Here is a 20179-nt window from a genome sequence, read left to right as displayed (position 1 = left end):
AGTTTATATATTGATTACTGTTGTCTATCTTGATTGTTTCATTAGGGGTTGCAAAATGATTTTTTTCCTAATTTTCTAATTCCTTCTAGATGTATTAGATGGAATTTATCTAGAAAGAAAATCTTTCCCTCATCAACAAATTGGTTACCTTGAAATATAATTGAAATGTAAGAGGAAAAGCAGGATAAATGCTTGGATTGTTTTTACTTTAGAAAAAAAATAGAATAAACTAGATGCCCTGATAACTTTCAGTGATGACTACTGAGAGTCTGTCTTTACCATTACTTATACCTTACACAACTATAGTACAATGTCAAAAGCAGGAACTGAACGTTGGTGCTGTTTGTGTACAGTTCTGTGACATTTTGTCATGTGTAGATATATGTCACCACCACCACAATCAAGAGGCAGAACTCTTCCACCATCACAAAGACCTCCCTCAGGCTACTCTCTTATGGTTACACACCACCCCCCATGTACCATCACTAACCCTTAGCAACCACTAGTCCATTTTCCATATCTATAACTTTGTCATTTTGAGAATGTTATATAAATGAAATCACACGATGTGCGAACTTTTGAGCCTGAGACTTTATTTTTTCCCTCAGCATCATGTTTGTAAGATCGACCCAAGTTGTTGCGTGTATCAGTTTTTATTGCTGAGTAGTATTCCATAGTATGGATATGCCCATTTGTTTAGCCATTCATATATTGAGGGACATTTGTGTTGCTTCCGTTTTGGGGCTGTTACAAATAAAGTTGCTATGAACACTGATGTATATAGGTTTTTGTGGGAGACATACAGTTTTAGTTCTCTGGGGAAAATGCCCAGGAGAGCCATTGCCAGGGAGTATGGTAAATAAATGTACATTCCGTTTTTAAAATAACTTCCACCATTATTCTTTCTGATGCTTAAATTATTCCATCTTTTCCCAGTGGAAGACTTTTCGAGTTGCCTCCTGTGTTTTTCTGACAGGACCCATTAATCTTTTCTAGCTCTGTTTCTTTTCTGATTCAAGAAGGTATCACAGGCATAACTTGTACATTTCCAACCCCAAACTTTAAACCATGCTTTGTTACCTCTGACCACTTGCCTCTCATTGTTCTTTACAAAGTATTTATGAGCACGAAGTAATGAGTGAGCAGTAGATCTGAAATCTGTTCTCTCCCATTACTAGTCAAATCTTCTTACAAGGATACTGAGGACCAGTCTCCTGCAACCAAACCTGAGATTATTTGCTAGTGGGAGAGTTCTTTGGGATAGCAGCAAATACCCATGATTCTGGATTGCTTACAGTAAACAAACCTAAAATCTCTGGAAAATGTTAGTAAGCCAAGTAACTGAGTTCCAACTCAAAATAGCTCCTTCTGGGTAAATGCTGCGACCACACACATCATTTAGAGACCTTATGTGCTAGTCATACACTGCTAGTACGACTATAAGATGGTAAAAATCATATTAGAAAAAGTTTGGCTGTGTTCCTGTCTGTTTGGGCTATCATAACAAAATATCATAAACTGGGTGGCTTAAAACACAAACACTTGTTTTCTCACAATTCTGGAGGCTAGAAATGCAAGATCAAGATACCAGGTGACACGGTTCCCGGTGAGAGCGCTCTCCCTGGTTTCAACTATCTTCTTGCTGTGTCCCTACACGGCTTTCCATGGGGCAGGAAGGTGGGCGGAAGAACTCTCTCATTTCCTCTTCTTACAAGGCCATCAATCCCATCACGGGACCTCACCCTTAGGACCTAATCTAACCCTAATTACCTCCCAAAGGCTCCATCTCTAAGTACCATCACAATGAGGGGTAGAGCTTCAACAAGTGAAGGCGGGGCCATAAACATTCAGTCTATAACACAGTTTTGTACAAACATATACCTAATATATCAGCAGTGATTTTATTCCTACATAATTAACCAAAAGAAAGAAAATATATATTCACAAAAAGACTTGTACAAGAGTACTTATTGAAGCTTTATTTATAATAGACAATAGCTGGTATCCATCAATAGGATAAGAGACAAACCCATTTCAGAATATTCCTTGTATTCATGTGTTTGAGCTGCCATAACAAAACCACAGGCTGGGTGGCTTAAAGAACAGAAATTTCTTTTCTTGCAGTTCTGGAGTCTGGGAAATCCAAGATCAAATTTCCAGTTGATGCAGTTTCTGGTGAGAGTTCTCTTCCCACTTGTTGATGGCCACCTTTTCACTTCGTCGTCACATGGCTTTTCCTTGGTGCGCATATATAGGGAGAGAGTTCTCTGGTGTCCCTATCAGGGCATTAATTCTATCAGATCAGTGCCCACCTTTACAATTTCACTTAACTTCAATTATTTCTTTCGAGGCCCTATCCCCAGATCTAGCCACCCCCAAACATATGAACTGGTGGTGGGAGATAGACACAAACATAACAATAACAATAAATTATCGAAAGTGTAGTACAAAGATAAAGAGACAACAGGTATGAAAGACAGGTTAGAAACCAAAGAGGTCTAAAATGTTTCTAATGAAAGAAGGAAGGAAAGAAAGGGGGAAGGAAGAAACCCATACCTAGATGCATACCAAAGACATTGAAAAGAGGTTTTAAAACCACAGGAGAAATAAAGAGCAGTCATCTTCAAAGTAGTGGCCATGAAGCTGAAACCTGATTTCTCAGCAGCAACATGGAAACCAAAAGTGGAATGATAACTTCCATGTGTTGAAGACATGCCTACTGCTAGAATTCTATGCTCGGAGGAAACTTTAGACAAACAAAAGAGAGTTTGCCACTAGTAGACCCTCGTTAAAGGAATTCTAAAGGATATGCTTCAGGAACAAAGAAAATGTTCACAGATGGAAGATCTGAGATACCAGAACAAATGTGAGGAAATTGGAGAATATGTAGCTAAATCAAAATAAACGTGGACTGGGGTGCCTGGGTGGCTCAGTCAGTTAAGTGTTCAACTCTTGATTTCAGCTCAGATCATGATCTCAGGGTTTTGAGATCAAGTCCAGAGCTGGGCTCTGCACTCAGCAGGGAGTCTGCTTGAGATTCTCTCCCTCAGCAACAACCCCCACCCCCCCCCCGGCCAAGTGCACCTGTGCTCGCTCTCTCAAATAAATAACATCTTTAAAAATAAATAAATGTGGACTGGATAAAAGAATAATAACAATGTCTCATTGTATTAAGAGAAATACAGCACTAAAACTAATAACATGTAAGTCAGGAGAAGGGACAGTCTCTTTAACAAAGAGTGATGGATCAATTTGATCTCTATAGGGACAAAATGAACTTCATCCATACACAGAAAACATCTTTAAATGGATTATAGACTTAAATGTAAGAGATAAAACTATTAAGCTTCTAGAATAAAACATCAAAGATATTTTTCATGGGCTTAGTTCAGGAAAAGATTTCTTAGAAAGGATACAGAAAGCACAAACTATGAAAGAAAAAAAAATTGATACATGTCATCAAAATTTTAAATGTTTGTTCTTCAAAAGACACTGGAAAGAAAATGGAAATACAGGTCACAAACTGGGAGAAAATATGGCAAAACACATACCAGTTTGGACGGGTATGGAGAATATATAAAATAACTCTCACCAACTCAAAACTGGGAAGACACAACCAGATTTTTAAACCAGTAAAGAGTTAAACAGATGCTTCACCAAAGAAGATAGACAAAAGCAAGGACACACATATAAAGCTGCCCAATGTTTTTTGTGTGTGAGAATACACATTTTTATTGAGAAGTTGGGCATGAGGCTTAACTTATTCATGAGATTTGCTCAGTTTTATTTATTTTTTTAAAGCTAGCTAATATTAGTAGTCATTGGACAAATCTAAGTTCAAACTGCAATGAAATATCACTACATACCTAGCAGAGTGGCTAAAATTAAAAGCCACCTAGTAGCCAGTGTTGCCAAGGATGTGAAGCAGCTGGAACTGTCGTGTAGTGTCAGTGGGAAAGCAAAATGGTATAGACACTTTAGGAGAAAAAGCTTGACAATTTATTATAAAGGTAAACCTATAATTACCATATAGCCCAGCAATCCTGTTCTTAAGTACCTACTCAAGAGAAACGAAATCATGTGTCTCCACATAGACTTGTATATGAATGTTGTTAGCACCTTTATGCCTAATAGCCAAAAAAAAAAAAAAAAAAAGGAAATAACACAAGTATCCATGAACTGTTGAATGAATCAACAAAGTGGTATATTCACACAAGAGAATCTTAGTCACCGATAAAAAAGAAATCACTACAAATACATAGAACAACATAGATTAGGTCATGTGATTATGGAGCGAGAAATCCCAGATCTGCACCATTGTGAGCTGCAGGCCCAGGAAAGCCAGTGGCGTAGTCCCAGTCCAAACCCAAAGCTCTGAGAAGCAGGGGTGTTAATAGAGTCAGTTCCAGCCAGAATCTGAAAACTTGGGAACAAAGAGTGCTGATGTCCAAGGGCAGGAGAAGATGAGTATCTCAGCTCTATTCAGACCCTCAAGGACCAGGTGATACCACCCCTATTGTTGAGACCCATCTTCTTTCCTCATCTACTGACTCAAATGCTAATGTCTTCCCCAAACACCCTTATAGGCACACCCAGAAATGATGTTTTAGCAGCTGTCTGGGGCTCCATCAGCCCGTGAAGTTGATGCATAAAAACATTAATATTAACAATTACGCAAAGACAAGCTGTGGCACTTTTCAATACCAAAACACTGGAGTACAGAAAATAAAATTAATTCTTACAAATCAATACCAAAAAACCCACAGGGTAACCCAATAAAAATGGAAAAAAGATATTAACAGGCATTTCCCAAAGGAGGATATCCAATTGGCCAATAAAAGATGAAAAGGTGATCAACCAGTCACATTAGTCATTAAAATAAAAGTTATTTGTTACCATTTCTTATCCTCCAGTCTGGGAAGAAGAGAAAAAAAAACAAAATCTAACAATAATCTGTGTGGATGAGAATGCAGAGCCATAGGAACCTCATACCTTGATAGTAGCAAAGTAAGTTGGTATAATCATTCTGGAAATCAGTTTCACATTACATAATAAAATTAAGCATACTTACACCCCAAAGCAATAATCCTACAACAAGGTAGATACTCTAGGGGCACCTGGGCGGCTCGGTCAGTTGAGCAGCTGCCTTTGGCCCGGGTCATGATCCTGGGGTCCTGGAATCAAGCCCCATGTAGAGCTCCCTGCTCTGCAGGGAGCCTGCTTCTCCCTCTCCTCCCTGCTTGGGCTCTCTCTTGCTATCTCTCACTCAAATACATAAATAAATAAAAGGAAAAAAACATTTAAAAAAAAAAGGTATATGCTCTAGAGAAACCCTTGAATGTGTGCACCAACGTCTTAGCTTAGGTCCCGCCTAAGGTCTAGACCAGAACATGGCACTCAGGTAGTTTACCTTGGGATAGTCTTTTTTTTTTTTAAGACTTTATTTATTTGACAGACAGAGATCACAAGTAGGCAGAGAGGCAGGCAGAGAGAGGGGGGAAGCAGGCTCCCTGCTGAGCAGAGAGCCCGATGTGGGGCTCAATCCCAGGACTCTGGGATCATGACCTGAGCCGAAGGCAGAGGCTTAACCCACTGAGCCACCCAGGCGCCCCTACCTTGGGATAGTCTTAAAGAACAGGAGTGGTGTGCTAGAATGATTAGACCAGGGAGAAAGGAAAGCCATTTGAAGGGGGTGTCATGGAGAGTCAGTGGAAGCAACTGGGGCTCAATCTTGCTGGATAGCCTCTGAGAAACTGTATAAAGTGAATTGCCCACCTCTGACCTGGAAATGGGGAATATTTATCCATTGGCTCCAGTCCCCATTGCCCAAAGATCCCTTTTCTTGGGATCTATGAGTAGAATAAATCACCTTTGCCATGGCATTTATCTCTTGATCTGCTGGCCCTGCCTGATCTTCATAAAAGAACCTATTAACACATCTACTGACAATATTTGAATAAATGATCATATAGCTACACAGTGCAATACTATACAGTCATACACATCCACAAACAATAAAACAAGGATGATTCCCACAAACAGAATTTTAACTGAATGTACAAAGACACAAAAAAATACATCAAGCATGATTTCATTTACATAAAGTTCAAAATAGGGGAAAGGGAATCTACAGCATGGAGCGATGCATATGTAGGAAGTCAAACTGTAAAGAAAAGCAAAGAAATATGTATCACAAATGTCAAGATAGTAATTACCTCCAGGAGAGGAGGCAAGGGATTGTGATTTGAGGGGAGGGGCAGATGGAGAGCTTCTGGGGAACTGGTAATGGTCATGGTAATATTTTCTCACTGAGTGATTTTAACAGATTTTCTTTTTAGTGATTCTTTAAATTGTACATAGGTACTTTATGCATTTGCTGCATAAGTCCTAACTTTATATTTAATAAAAATATTTTTAAATGGTTATCATGTGGCTTGATGAATGAGCAGAGGAGTAAAGAGTGAGGAGGCAAATGGATCAAAATGTTAATTGTGTTATCTACCCAGTGCCAAGCGCAGGTGCTCGCTGACTGTAGCACCACAAAGAGGCTGGTATGGCTGCTGCAGAGTCTGGGAGGGACATGCAGTGGGGACAGACACACAGGCAGGGACCAGGCTACAGGGGACCTATATACTGGATTAAGGAGCTTGGACTTCTTCTGACTGGCAATGAACAGCAAGAATTGGGCATTTGTTCTTCACATCATGTGCTGGGGCTGGCAGAGGAAAATGCCCCCTTTCACCAGAGCCTCAAAGGAAGAGGGAGTCCCTCCTGGTCAAGAGCAAGAGCCTTGGTGGAAGGAGGCAGCCGTCAGGCTTGCCCAGCTCCCTGCAGAGAACATGAAGAGCAAGCTGCTGTGCTGAGCTGTCTCTGGAGGGTCAGCTCTGAGCTCCTCCTGGCCCACTGGGATAGATGTGACTGTCCTTATTTTGCAGACACAGCCAGTAGGTCATAGAGCAGGATTTGAATTCATCTGAAGTCGTTTGAGGCAGCCCATGTTTTTAACGACTTGCTCCACTGTCTCTGCAAGACATCATTCTGGGGGCGAAGGAGAGAGGTGGGCAAGTCAGCAGTAAAAAAGGATGGCAGAGCCATGGGAGGAGACAAGATCCCTGGGAGAAGAATACCAGAACTCCCCCTGAGACTACCAACAGAAAGAGGGCATCCTGGAAGGAATGGTTGGGGTGGGATGGGAGGAGGCCACCCTGATGTACACTGAGGAGATTAAGTAGACTTTTCCTAGGATTCTTAATTTTTTTGACAGAAAGGGACACAGCAAGAGAGGGAACACAAGCAGGGGGAGTAGGAGAGGGAGAAGCAGGCTTCTCGAGGAGGAGGGAGCCTGATGTGGGGCTCGATCCCAGGACCCTGGGATTATGACCTGAGCTCAAGGCAGACTCTCAATTACTGAGCCATCCTGGTGCCCAATTAAGTAGACTTTTTAAAGAATAATGGCTTTGAAGAGAAGTGAAAAGGAGGAAGGTAGATGGGGGCGGGGGCAGGATAGACAATGAATCCTCTGGTTACTGCCCAGTGGAACATTTGCTAAAATACCCTCCAAAAGTCTGGTGCTAGTTCTTGTTACTTTGATCCATAACAAATTGGAAGTAGGACTATTAGATTTGGGATAGAAAATCTAGAGCAGAATATATCTCCTTATGGACAGATAAGGGAATGCTATAAGCAAAAATGTAAATGATTTTGAATTATGTTGATATCTATAAAACTACTATCAGAAATAGCCCAAATTTCCACCAGTAAGAGAATGTTTTAAAACTGTGGTGCATTCATACAGTTCTCTGCCTCGTCCATCCCAGGCACTTTGTCTCTGGGTGTCTGCTCTCTTTTACTTTAGCTGATACGTAAACATTTGATCTTGCTTTCAGATGAACTGACGACAATGCGTTCCTGTCTGAGCAAAGCGTAAAGACAGTCATTGTCCTTACAGAGCAAGGGAATCGGCTTTGGCATCAGATTGACTCCGTGCTGATCTTACCTTCACTGTTTACTCCTCTATAAAATGATACCAATCTCTACCTTGGTCTATTACCAAAATATAACGCCCGCTCCGTGCCACACACCGTTCTGAGCCTTTGCAGATGTTAACTTAATCCTCCCATCCAACACCCCTATGAGCTAGCTACTCTGGTTTGCTCGTTTTTCTAATAAACTGAGGCACAGACAGATTGAGTGACTTGGCACGTCACAAAGCTGGTGACGAGAGGAGTGTGTTGATTCGGGATTTGAACGCCCACCGCCTTCTGGCTGCAGAACCCGTGCCATCCAACAGGAAACCAGCCCATTCCCGGAGCTGGCAAGCGGTGAGGACTCCGCACGGCGGCCGCAGGACGTGCAGCGCGCAAGTGGAATCGGCTTTTCCGGGAGGCTGGACTTCTGAGCGCGGGCGTGAGGCGGTGAGGACCCCGCCCGGGAATCCTGCGGCGGTCGGAAGCCGAGTCCAGTTCCGCGCGTCCGCCGCCGCAGGAGGGCGCTGCCGCCCTCGCCGGCCGCCCGCGCGCTCCAGGCGGTCCCCGCGGCAGGGCGCGCCGCTGCAAGATGTCCGTGCGCCGCGGCCAGCGGCCCACGCGGCCCGCCACCCGCCTCTCCTGGCTGCTGTGCTGCAGCGCCCTGCTGTCCCCCGCCGCGGGCTACGTGATCGTGAGCTCCGTGTCCTGGGCCGTCACAAACGAGGTGGACGAGGAGCTGGACAGCGCCTCCACCGAGGAGGCGCTGCCCGCGCTGCTGGAGGACTCGGGTAGCATCTGGCAGCGCAGCTTCCCGGCCTCCGCACACAAGGAGGACGCGCACCTGCCGCCTCCGCCAGGCGCCGCCCGCGCCAGGCCGCCCCCAGCGCCGCCCGGGATGTTCTCCTACCGGCGCGAGAGCGGCCCGAGGCTGCGCCCCGGCATCGCCCGCTTCCTGGCCCACGCCAGCGCCTGGGGCTGTCTGGCCACCGTGTCCGCCCACGAGAAGGTAAGCCGCCCCACCGGGAGCCGGCTGCAGGTGCATGCCTTGCGGTGGCCTGGGGACGGGGAAACGCTAGCGACCGCCCCCGGGGCTCGGACCCAGGTCTCACAGACGTGCCCAGCGGGCTGGGTTGCATTGTGGACGGCGCATAAATAATGGAACCAGATTGTGCTTTGCTTAACGTGGCAGAGGGGGAGGGGGTGCTGACAGCCAGGCATCCTGCCAGGTGGATGGGGACTGAAGTGCAGTCCTGAGGTGGTCAAAGAGAAGTACGCATAACCAGTGCCTGACCCGTCCAGACCTGGACAAAAGAAGCCAGACCTGCCTTTGGCATCCCAGAGTAGGCGCGTACGGCCTCCCAGGTCACGGCACCCAACAGACCCAAACTTCCTGGTCATCTACTGACACTGGGGACTGGAAAAAAAGATGCCACGGGGGTTTTGGTGGAAATTGACATTTTGAAATAATGGAACTCAAGAATTTTCCTGGAAAGGAGGTTTAGGGTGCAAAGTGTATACATGCTGGAATGAGATGTTTTCTGCTGCAATTTTATCATTCAGTTCGCAAATGTTTTACTCACCTGTCAGCCAGATTTCCACCTTAAGCCAAATGGCACGGATAAATATGGGGATGTGACATCCGCAAGTACACACCCTCCAGAAAGATTTCAGGGCTGGTAAGATCCATATAAGGGTTTTATTACAGGGAAGTAGTTTGAAATCTTATTTAATTTATGCAAAAACAAATTTGGGGGGAATGTGTAGGTCATTGGGCAGCAGGCAGGTTCTGACCCAGGTGTGGGTCTCACCCATCTGGAAACTGGCCAAGTCACTGGATTGTCCACTTTGCTTTCTTCCTATGTGAAGTTAAGTGGTTGGCTATGTAGTTCTGAAGTTCCTGTTTTACTCTTAAAAAATAAATAAGTTTATTCTGATTATGGCAGTGATCTTAACCACAGTCACAGTATCCAAATGGTTTCTCACAGTTATATATTATGCTCCTAAGACACACCTTACGAAGATATGAAGCTTACATATGAAGCTGATCTTGGTTTAAAACACAAATTGTGGGGCAACTGAGTGGTTCAGTTGTTAGCCATCTTCCTTCAGCTCGGATCATGATCCCAGGGTCCTGGGATCGAGCCCCGCATCGGACTCCCTGCTCAGCGAGGAGTCTGCTTCTCCCTCTCCCTCTGCCCCTCTACCTGCTTGTGCTCTGTCAGATAATATTTCCTATGTACACATCATGTGTGCAAAGCATGACTCTAGGCAGTTGGACAAGCTGAAAAACAGAATCTGTGAATGAACTTATATTACCATTTTGGAAGACTCCTTAACATTGCATCTTCTTCAAAGAAGAGAGCCATCCCTTATTCCAAATCTACACACCCCTGCCATATAACACTGGAAAGACAAGGACAACCCTGAATTCTGAGCTCAGTGACAATAAGGAGCACTCTGTAAAGAGTAAATGAAGCTCAGGAAGATTGGGAGGCAGTAACCAGCAGGGTTTGGAAAAACCTAAGAAATATCTGAGAACTTGACCTCCTTCACTGGATAATCATGAACAAAAGTGAGTGTAGAGTGTTTCTGTGACTTCCACGGTGAGTTACTGAATCATATAATGGAATATTGATTACAATAAAAAAATGGAACTAATACATAAGAAAATGGTGTGGCTCTAAAAGAAATAGTTCCCCCAGAGACCAGAGATCACAAGATATTGAAGTTAAGACCTAACTTCTATCCCCGAAGTTTTCAAAACCTTGGGAGAGTGGGGCTCCCAGGGGCAGCTTGTGGGAAAGGTTCTAGCACCCCTCCATGAATTTTATCTCCCCTCCCACAAATAATTTTAAATTGTGTAAAGTGAGCATTTTCCTATGTAGATGCAGCAGCTTCAAGGATAATCTCCTAGGTGTTCTTCCACACAGACTGCCCCCATTCAGCTCCTCTGTAGAAATTCTGGAGCCCTCTCCACGTGAACTGGGTCAGTTGGGAACCACTGTGCCTTCATTTGCTACCTGTCAAAACCACAGTGATGCCATCCTCGTTGTTATATTTCCTGGCCAGAGACACACACGAAGCTCCCAGCTCACATCAATCCAAAACCTTGCATTGAAAAAGCCCTTTGCGCTGTTTGTTAGATCCCAGGACTGCCGTTTGGGAACTGCCTGCCCATCAGCGACGGCCCCTTGAACAACAGCACTGGGACTCCTTTCTTCTATGTGACACCCAAGGACCCTGCAGTGGCCGATCTCATGAAGAACCCTATGGCTTCCCTCCTGCTGCCAGAATCGGAAGGAGAGTTCTGCAGGTAGACAAAGGGGTTGACCTTGCCTTCCCAGGTCCGCTGCATAAAGCAGGGAGGCTGTGGGGTGGGACCGCTCTGCGTCACGTGACTTTAGCAGGGCCCTGTGATGCCAAGTGATGTGTTCACCAACCTGAAGTGGCAAGAGTGGCTTTCCACTCTTTGGGATCAGATTGATTTCTGCCACTCACCAAGCTGTGTGGTTGGGAGCAAGTGGCTTCAACTTTGGGGGCATCCGCTTCCTCCTCTGTGAAATGGGAATAATAATTCCTGCCTCATAGGGTTACTGGGAGGGGAGAGGGTCTTGTACAATACCTGGTGGGCAAATGGCAGCTCTTGTTATGATGGACAAGAGGTAGGGAGGGGAGGCTGGTGATGGAGGGATCTAGTAGTTGGCCTGTGAGGCACCCAGAGCATGGAATCCATTTACCACCCTCCAGGGGGCTCCCTAGTTCATTCTCTGTTGATCGTTTTTCAAATTAATTTCAAACCCGCCATTCCCCACCCAACCGGAGATGTGTGCACAAAGACCCCAAGTTCTTTAACCCTCTTTTTCAAAAAGTCTAAAGGAAAAGACACTTAAGTGCAGATGGAACATTAATTCTGCACTTGTGTAGAGCCTGAAATCGCATCCTGCCTGGGAGATTTCTGCCCCAAGCTCGCGTGGGGGGCTGCCTGGCAGCACCCCCCGAGGAGCGGCAAATGTAGCAGGTGGCCCCAGACAAGTCCCCCAATCCCCAGGACTCTGTCGCTTCCCTGTAAAAGGTAGTGACACTTTAGGAACTAGGCTAGGATTCATCCCAATTCCAAAATTCCGGTATTCTTTACGCAAAGCATAGAAAACATATTAAGCAAATAAACTGATTCATTCTTTCGGGGGGTGGTAATAAAGCAACAGTGTGCTGTAAAATGTCACCCAGATAAAAGACCCTGTCTCTTACCCTTGGGCACTGATGAGGAGAGACTGCATCTGGCTGGAGACAGTTCAGCAGACCCAGTTCCCTCTGTAGGGCCCGGCAAGAAGCCAGAAAAAGGGATGTTTCCTCTTTCATGGAAGAGTCTCTCTGTTCTTGGGCAGCCACGCTTGCTGGCCCCAGAAGGATATTCCCAGGATACCCTTCTAAACGTCTGAGCAGTTCCTAAGTCAGGCATCCTCAAAGTCGTCACAAGGCCGGAGCGTGTCCATTGCCACACCTGCTCATGGAGACAGACAGCAAAACACATTGCCGTGCAGCTGCGCAGCGCTCAGGGTGTAGGAGGGATTGTGGACTGGAAAGTCCCAGGCAGACGTCAGCAGGAGCTGAAAGCTGGCAGCCCCGAAAAATCTGGCTTTGAGAGGTCCTCGCTGGGGGGATCCAGGTCCCTAAGAACTGGGCATACCTGTTAGCATGGTGTGCATGCTGACCAGCTGCAGAAAGGGCAAACTCCAGGGACCAGCCAAGGTAGCTGGCCGAGGCAGCTCAGCTCAGGACCCAAGGCAGACCCCTGCCGGGCCTGAGGGCCTCGGTGTCTCAGCACCATTGCACATCTGGACTGGAAGAGGAGGGATGAGCTGCCACCTTTGGTGCCCCTGTGTCTAAATACTCATTCGAAACTCCTCAGGACTGCTCCCTGCTTGCCCTGCTTGAGCTTCTGAAGCATTAAAATCGAACTTAAAGAAATGCACACAAAAATCAAGTTTAGCCATAGGAAGCCCTGCAGCTCAGGTGACCAGGCTGTGGGGCCTGTTGTCACCCCCAGGGCCACTACTTCCAATGAACTGCCTGCACCCGGGTGTGCTTCCTCTGTGAGAGCTTCATCGTCCAAGTTCAGTGTTACATTTTGGGTTTGGGCTCCAGAATCGTGGGGATGTTGAGCTCAGAGACTTCACAAGAAAGACAGACTAACACCAGAGCCCTGAATAGTCAAACCAAGTGGGAGCTCTTGGACCACAGGAGCATAGCATGGCATCAGGTGGGAATGGCCATGACTAAGAACTACCCCAACATGCAAGAAGTTCAAGGTTATGGCCCGGCCAGGCTGTATCCGGCTGGCGCTCCTACCTGATCCCAGAGCCCAGAGGGATGGCTGCTGTGACCAGGGCTCTTTGTCAAGCACATCAAAGCAATTCCCACAGAGCAGCGGGATTAAAAAACAAACAACTCCCATTTCTCATGATGATGTTGATCAATCAAAGCCTCCTTCGGAAGGCAGCTCATACTCAGAAAAATGAGCATTGTCTTCGGTCTTTAAAGCTGGTGTCCAAGGGAATTGAAAAGGTGCCACAGCCTTTGTACCTTCACTTTCGGTGCGGGCTGTGTGCTCACGGTCCTCTGCCGCTCTCTGCCGCTGGGGAGGGCCGGAGGCTTTCCCATTTCACCCTAAGTGGGCAGACAAAGCCAGAGCCAGTCTTCTGTGGAATGCCTCGCAGGGCTATGTGGGCCCTGAGGGCCACGCAGGGGCTGAGGAGCCTGCAGCCACAGAACCGCAAACCAAGGCCAGACAGGAAGGAAGCAGCGTGGCCGCCGATGCTCTAGAGAAGGAAAAGAAGTGCCTTTCCAGCCATTTCCTGAATGGCCCACGGGGCATTTCAGCTACAGCCTGCCTTTGCATGCATCGGGGTAGGCCCTGGTGCCGGCGGAGTCTGCATTGGGACGGGCTGGTGAGCCCCCTTTCCAGGGACCACAGCCCCAGAATGAGGGCTGAGCACAGTTCCTGCCCGAGGGTAAGCCCAGTGCATCTGATTGTACTGCGAGGGCAGGCTGATCGGCCCTCTGCTAGTAGAGCTCCACACGCAGACAGATAGCTGTGGGTGTGAGTGTGTGTGCGTGCACATGTGTGTGCAAACGTGCATGTCCTGTCACACACATATCCAACTATTACCGTTCTGAGGGCGTATATGTCAGTCACCTCCACTGGTTCCTCCCTCCCCGCCCCAGTCCCCTCTGTCACCTTGAGTTCATCCTCAAGATGAATTCCTCAGAATCCATGTCAGATCCTGGAATTCCCTGCTTAAATGCTTTCATTGGGAAAAATAACAAAATCCTTTCATGGCCAGGAGACTGCCTCCCCCTCAAAATAGAGAAGAGAGCCTGTGTCTTTGCTAACTGGCTTAATAGTTGGTTGATATCCTAGTTTTATTAATTTGAGAGGTTTAACCTAAAAGCTTGTTGTCATCAAAGCTGATACAGGTGTTTAGCATGTAGCTAAGAAATGCTTTCTTTTAACTGAGATGTAATTGCCATGTAATATTGTACGTTTAAGGTGCACAACAGTTGATTTGATACATTTGTATATTACGGTGTAATTACATCATGGCGTTCGCTAACACCTCTGTCACATATAATTGCCATTTATTTTTTGGAGTGAGAACATTTAAGATCTGGTCTCCTAGCAACTTTGAAGGATATAATGTATTATCATTGCCTTTGATCGCTGTGCTGTGCGTTAGCTATCCAAAACTTATCCATCTTCCAAATGCATGTCTGTATCCTTTGACCAACATCTCCCCAATTTCCCCCAATCCTCATTGCCTGGTAACTGCCATCCTACTCTCTGTTTTGGTGAGTTTGGCTTATTTTGGATTCCAAATGTACATGAGACCATATTTGAATTTCTCTGTTAGATGTTTCTTGCTCAACATAATGTCCTCAGGGGCCATCCATGTTGTCACCAGTGGCAAAATTCCCTTTTTATCTTAGCTGAGGAATATTCCACTGTATATAAGAAGTGTTTTTCATTCAGTAATACCACATGTATGCTGACACAGATCATGCCTCCCAAAAATGATACTTGGGTCTATCAGCTGGCCTGTAGATTAACAATGAAGTTGGATCTAAACTGCTATGGTGGGGGGGGAGGGTTGGAATGCCTAGGTTGCTCAGTGGTTAAGCATCTGACTTCAGCTCATGTCATGATCCCAAGGTCCTGGGATCAAGGCCCATCAGGCTCCCTGCTCAGTGGAGAACCTGCTTCTCTCTCTCACTCTGCCTGCTGCTCCCCCTGCTTATTCTCTCTCTCTCTCTCTGTCAAATAAATAAATAAATGTGTGTGTGTGTGTGTGTGTGTGTGTGTGTGTGTATGTATTTTTTTTTAACTGCTATGGTTGAAAGACATTGAGTATCCAAAACTCTCAGGAAGTTTAATGATGAAGAGAATACACAGCAAATGTCCTTTCCTTAACTGAAGCTGGGTAAGGTCAACATCTTGAGAATAAGCAAAGGAATGAGTACTTCTCCATATCTTACAGGTTTATGGGGACCTTAAAGAGTTTTTCAGTGAATCTGTAAAATTCAGCCTGGGATAATCCATCCCATCTAGCTATGAGGTTTCCCCCAAACTTTTTACCACCCTGATCCTCTGGTCCCTGAACATGCCCTAAAATGTCACAGTAAAGATACTAGACTTAGTTAATTGCACACAGTTGTCTTGATTCCCACCCAAGGCATATCGAATTGGGTGCTATCACCCTGCCCTTCTTCCTGGAGGAGATCATCTGGAAAAAGAATCTGACTGGATAATTAGCAGAAAGCGCCTTTCAGTACTGAAAAAGGATAGGATTGGTGGTTCCTAAGGGACAAGGCTCAGGTTTCTCAGCTCAGGTTAACATGACAGATTGAGAATAAGACGCCACTTTACAAGATTTCACCAGCAATGAGCAACCCCCGCTCTCTCGTTTTCCTCTCCCCTCGAAGACACCAGCATGTAGAGAGGCTCCTATACCTAAGCGAATTTATGCTCAGAGCAGAGACCCAGTGGTATGAACATCCAATAAATATTGATTGACAAAGAAAGCCCACTGGAGACATTTCTCTTCTGCGGAAACATCTTTCCTTATGGAGTATGCAGGCCTGAACACTGTGGAGCTTAGGCTTTGCATCTTCTCAGAGAACCAAGGCGAAGCAAGTCATCTGGGCCAGGAAGGGCTCTTCTGTTGAGTGACATTCTGCTCATTGGCATTAGATGAACCTTCATTTTGAAGATCTGGAAATCAATAAAACCTAAAGGGGCTTATCAGCACCATTATCTCTGCAATGAAAAAAATCTGATAATTGAGACACAGGCTAGGTTTCTACTCAGTTATCAAGAAAGAAAGATCTGAGGGGCACCTGGGTGGCTCAGTCATTTAAGCGTCTGCCTTCGGCTCAGGTTATGATCCCAGGGTCCTGAGATCAAACCCCACATTGGGCTCCCTACTCATTGGGGAGCCTGCTTCTCCCTCTTCCTCTGCCCCTCCATCTGCTTGTGCTCTCTCTCTCTCTCTCTCTCAAATAAATAAATAAAATCTTAAAAAAAAAAAAAAAGGATCTGAGAACACCTGTTTACTTTTCCCCCAAAAGGCTTTTCATGAAATATTGCCATGGCTCATTCATTTCCCCCCATCTGACGGCATCCCTGCCCAAACAAGAAGCTTGTCAAAGCTCTTTAATTGACCAGGGCTCAGTGTGGTTGGGCGTTAGAGGAGATGCTAAAACTTTGGATTGTAAAGGAATCTAGTTTCTGAGAGGCAGGTGCCAGATTGTGAATGGATTGCAGCCGGGTGGGTGTGTAAAACACAGTGGGATCCCTTGAGAAACGATGGTCCCTCAGAATGATTTGCTTGGAGGGGTGCATGTTGCACAGGCAATTCAACCTGAAAGAATCATACATCAAAAAAGTACTGCTCACACTAGAGAGTTTGGGACAATGTGCTGGGACACAGGTTCCCGCCCTCTCCTCTGAGCAGCCCTGGCATGTGACAGGCATTTTGACAGGACGAGAAGCTCCTTTGGTGAAACGTGGGAGGGTGTTGATGGGAGGGCTGGTCTGCTTTTATGCCATGAGCACAGGCTAAATGCTTGTTGAGCACGTGCAACTGAAATAGTGCACCGAGTTTAATCGTTTCTTTGCATAAAATAGCAAGAAATTCCGGAAATAGGAATGTCCCTTAGCCTACATCATTTTAACCATTCTTGTAGGAAGAAAAGATGATGTTGAACAGCAGCTAAAAAACCTTAGCCCAGTCTAATGCCAAATGCAGGCTCTGGGATTTGTGCCCCAAGAGCTGTGTGTGGAAGTCTCTCTTTTTCATCCTTTTCTAGAAGAGTTCAGGCAAGTGAGCACACAGTGTTAAGCATGTGCTTGCAACGGCTCGCCTGCTAGCGGCCAAGATGCATCTCTGTCTGCACTTTGTCTACCTGAGACGTGACATGCATTTCAAAGCGCTGGGCCCAGCCCTCATCAGATGAAGAAGCTGAATTCAATTTCTCTTCACTGACTTTTGTTCATTCCCCTTGAAGGCAACATATATATCTTCTAAACAGATGGCTCTCTGTCCAGGTTCACTTTGCCTCTTCTCTCTCACCTGCACATCCCTGCAGTCCTGCAGCTCACATTAACCTGAGTTGCTTTCAGAAGAGCTGTCTAGGAGAGAAGGCAGCTGTGCGGGGAGAAGGCTTCCCAAGCAGATGTTTGGGTATTCTCTCCTGTCTTCTACTCATTTCCTGGGTCAGCGTTCCCAGGAACCCGTGGCCACCTCTTTCTCCATAATTTCCTTTCAGCTCCATGAAGTTCTGTCCTCGTGGTTCCCAGGGCACTCATTTCACAGGTCCACCGATGATTCTGGTTCCTCTATCTTTATACCTCCTCTTTCCCACATCTCTGCCTACCTTTCCCCATCAGTCACCTGTTAGATGTGATTCTACCTTGAGCTGAAACGATTTGAATTCATGATAAGGATGTAACTCCCATAAACATACACTTTCCAGAAAGCTTTTAGGGTTGTTAAGATAGATGTAAGGGTTTTCTTACGAGGCCCTTAGCCTCTGGAAAGTGCTAATCTATTTTGTGTATCTATTGAATGTGTCTATTCTGGACATTTCCTATAAGTGGAATTATATAATGTATGCTTTTTATGACTGATTTCTCTCACTTAGCACAATGCTTTGTCAATGCAAAATGAACAAATCTTTTAGAATCTCTAACAGCAAGAAAGAGCGTTTAATCGAGCCCAAGTTAGGATAGCTGCCAGGGAAACGTGCTCTTCATAGGGAAGAAAGTACTCCAGAGAATGAATCATTTTTACAAGGTTATATACTTTTTACATCCTGTTAGAAGCTCACAAGATTATGGATTCGCATATAGGCAGGAATCAAGAGTTTTATCATTAAGGAATTCAGGGAGCAGGAACATTGATCACTATCTCAAGGACAAGATGGTTTCCTTTGGGCTACTCCTTCACAAAGCAGGTGTACAATGTATGTGTGGAGGGCCCTAAATCAGGCTTTGGGTTGGAACAAAGTTTATGAACAGTCATGCTGACTTAGAAAGAAATCTAGAATGGTTTCCCTTGTAGATCTTTATTTTTTTTTTAATATTTTATTTATTTATTTGACAGAGAGGCAGAGAGGCAGGCAGAGAGAGAGGAAGGGAAGCAGGCTTCTGGCCAAGCAGAGAGCCCAGTGTGGGGCTCAATCCCAGGACCCTGGGATCATGACCTGAGCCAAAGGCAGAGGCTTTAACCCACTGATCCACCCAGGCACCCCTCCCTTGTAGATCTTTAGAGAGTTTTGCCCTTATCAGCTTTCAGAGTTCATTATGTTTTAGCATGTATCAGTATTTCATTCCTTCTTATGGCCAAATACCATTTTATTGTCTGAATATGCTGCATTCTATTTATCTGTTTTTATTGATGTATTCATCAGTTGATGGACATTTGCTTCCATGTTTTGGCTGTTATGAATTATGCTACTATGAATATTTGGAAGTTTTTGTACTTTTTTTTCCCCCAATTCTCTTTGGTATCCTCCTAAGAGTGGACCAGAACTGCTGGGTTATAAGGTAAGTATATGTTTAACTTTTTGAGGAACCGAATGTTTTCTTCACTGGTTGTGCCATTTTATCTTCCCATCAGCAATGTATGAGGTTTCCAGTTTCTCTACATCCTCACCAACACTTGTTATTGTCTGCTTGTTTATGATGGCCATCCTCGTGGGTTTGAAGTGGTATCTCATTGTGGTTTTGATAGGCACTTCCCTAACGACTACTAATGTTAAGTGTCTTCTCATGTTCTTTTTTTTTTTTTAATTTTATTTATTTATTTGAGAGAGAGACAGTGAGAGAGAGCATGAGATGGGAGAAGATCAGAGGGAGAAGCAGACTCCCCATGGAGCAGGGAGCCTGATGTGGGACCCGATTCCAGGACTCTGGGATCATGACCTGAGCTGAAGGCAGTCGCTTAGCCAACTGAGCCACCCAGGTGCCCTCTTCTCATGTTCTTGTTAGCTATCTGTGTATCTTCTTTGGAGAACTATTTCATACCTTTACCTGCTTTTAATTGGGCCATTTGTCTTCTTATTATTCAGTTGCCAGAGTTCTTTCTATATTCTGGATATGATCCTTGTTGGATGTATAATTTGCAAATATTTTCTTAATGCATTTTTGTCTAATTTTCTCTTCTTTCGTCATTGGAAGAAGGAGAAAAACTCAGGATTCAATGTAGACATTTAAATTCTAGGGCACCTAATTGGCTCAGTTGTTTCAACGTCTGCCTTTGGCTCCAATTGTGATCGCTGGGTCCTGGGATAGAGCCCCGCATTGGGCTCCTTGCTCATCGGGGAGCCTGCTTCTCCCTCTGCCTGTCGCTCCCCCTGCTTGTGCTCTCTCTCTCTCCCTCTCTCTGTCAAATAAATAAATAAATATTTATAAATAAATAAAATCTTTTTAAAAATCATTCATTCATTCATTCTATATAGTCTTGCTTAGCATCCTTTCACTTCTGTGAGGTGGGTTCCCCCCATCAGAGAAGGACATAGTTGAAGTCACTCTCTTGAGACAATACAGAAGTGTACCTAAATTATCTATGTAGAATGGTAAGAAATGTCTAAGAAAAAAAGACTTTAACTAATAGGATTACAAAGGAATTTGTGAGGGAAAGCTGTTATTCTAA

At 45.1% G+C, this 20179-nt stretch overlaps 1 protein-coding gene across 2 annotated transcripts in view; it reads left to right on the top strand.

Annotated features, from left to right (window-relative positions):
• Positions 1 to 8392: 8392 nt before the first annotated feature.
• The window catches only part of CREG2 (cellular repressor of E1A stimulated genes 2), a 31451-nt gene continuing 19664 nt past the window's right edge, over positions 8393 to 20179 (top strand). For both annotated transcript variants that reach the window (XM_032840389.1, XM_032840388.1), the window contains exons 1-2: positions 8393 to 8973; positions 11111 to 11280. In XM_032840389.1, coding sequence (XP_032696280.1) covers positions 8557 to 8973; positions 11111 to 11280 — 587 coding nt within the window. In that variant the 5' untranslated portion in view covers positions 8393 to 8556. The remainder of the gene's footprint in view (positions 8974 to 11110; positions 11281 to 20179) is intronic.

Source organism: Lontra canadensis, unplaced genomic scaffold (assembly GCF_010015895.1).
Source record: "Lontra canadensis isolate GAN:19392208 unplaced genomic scaffold, GSC_riverotter_1.0 scaffold112, whole genome shotgun sequence".
Lineage (NCBI taxonomy): Eukaryota > Metazoa > Chordata > Mammalia > Carnivora > Mustelidae > Lontra > Lontra canadensis.
The sequence above is the reverse complement of the archived record's forward strand: the minus strand, read 5'-3'. Positions and strand labels throughout refer to the sequence as shown.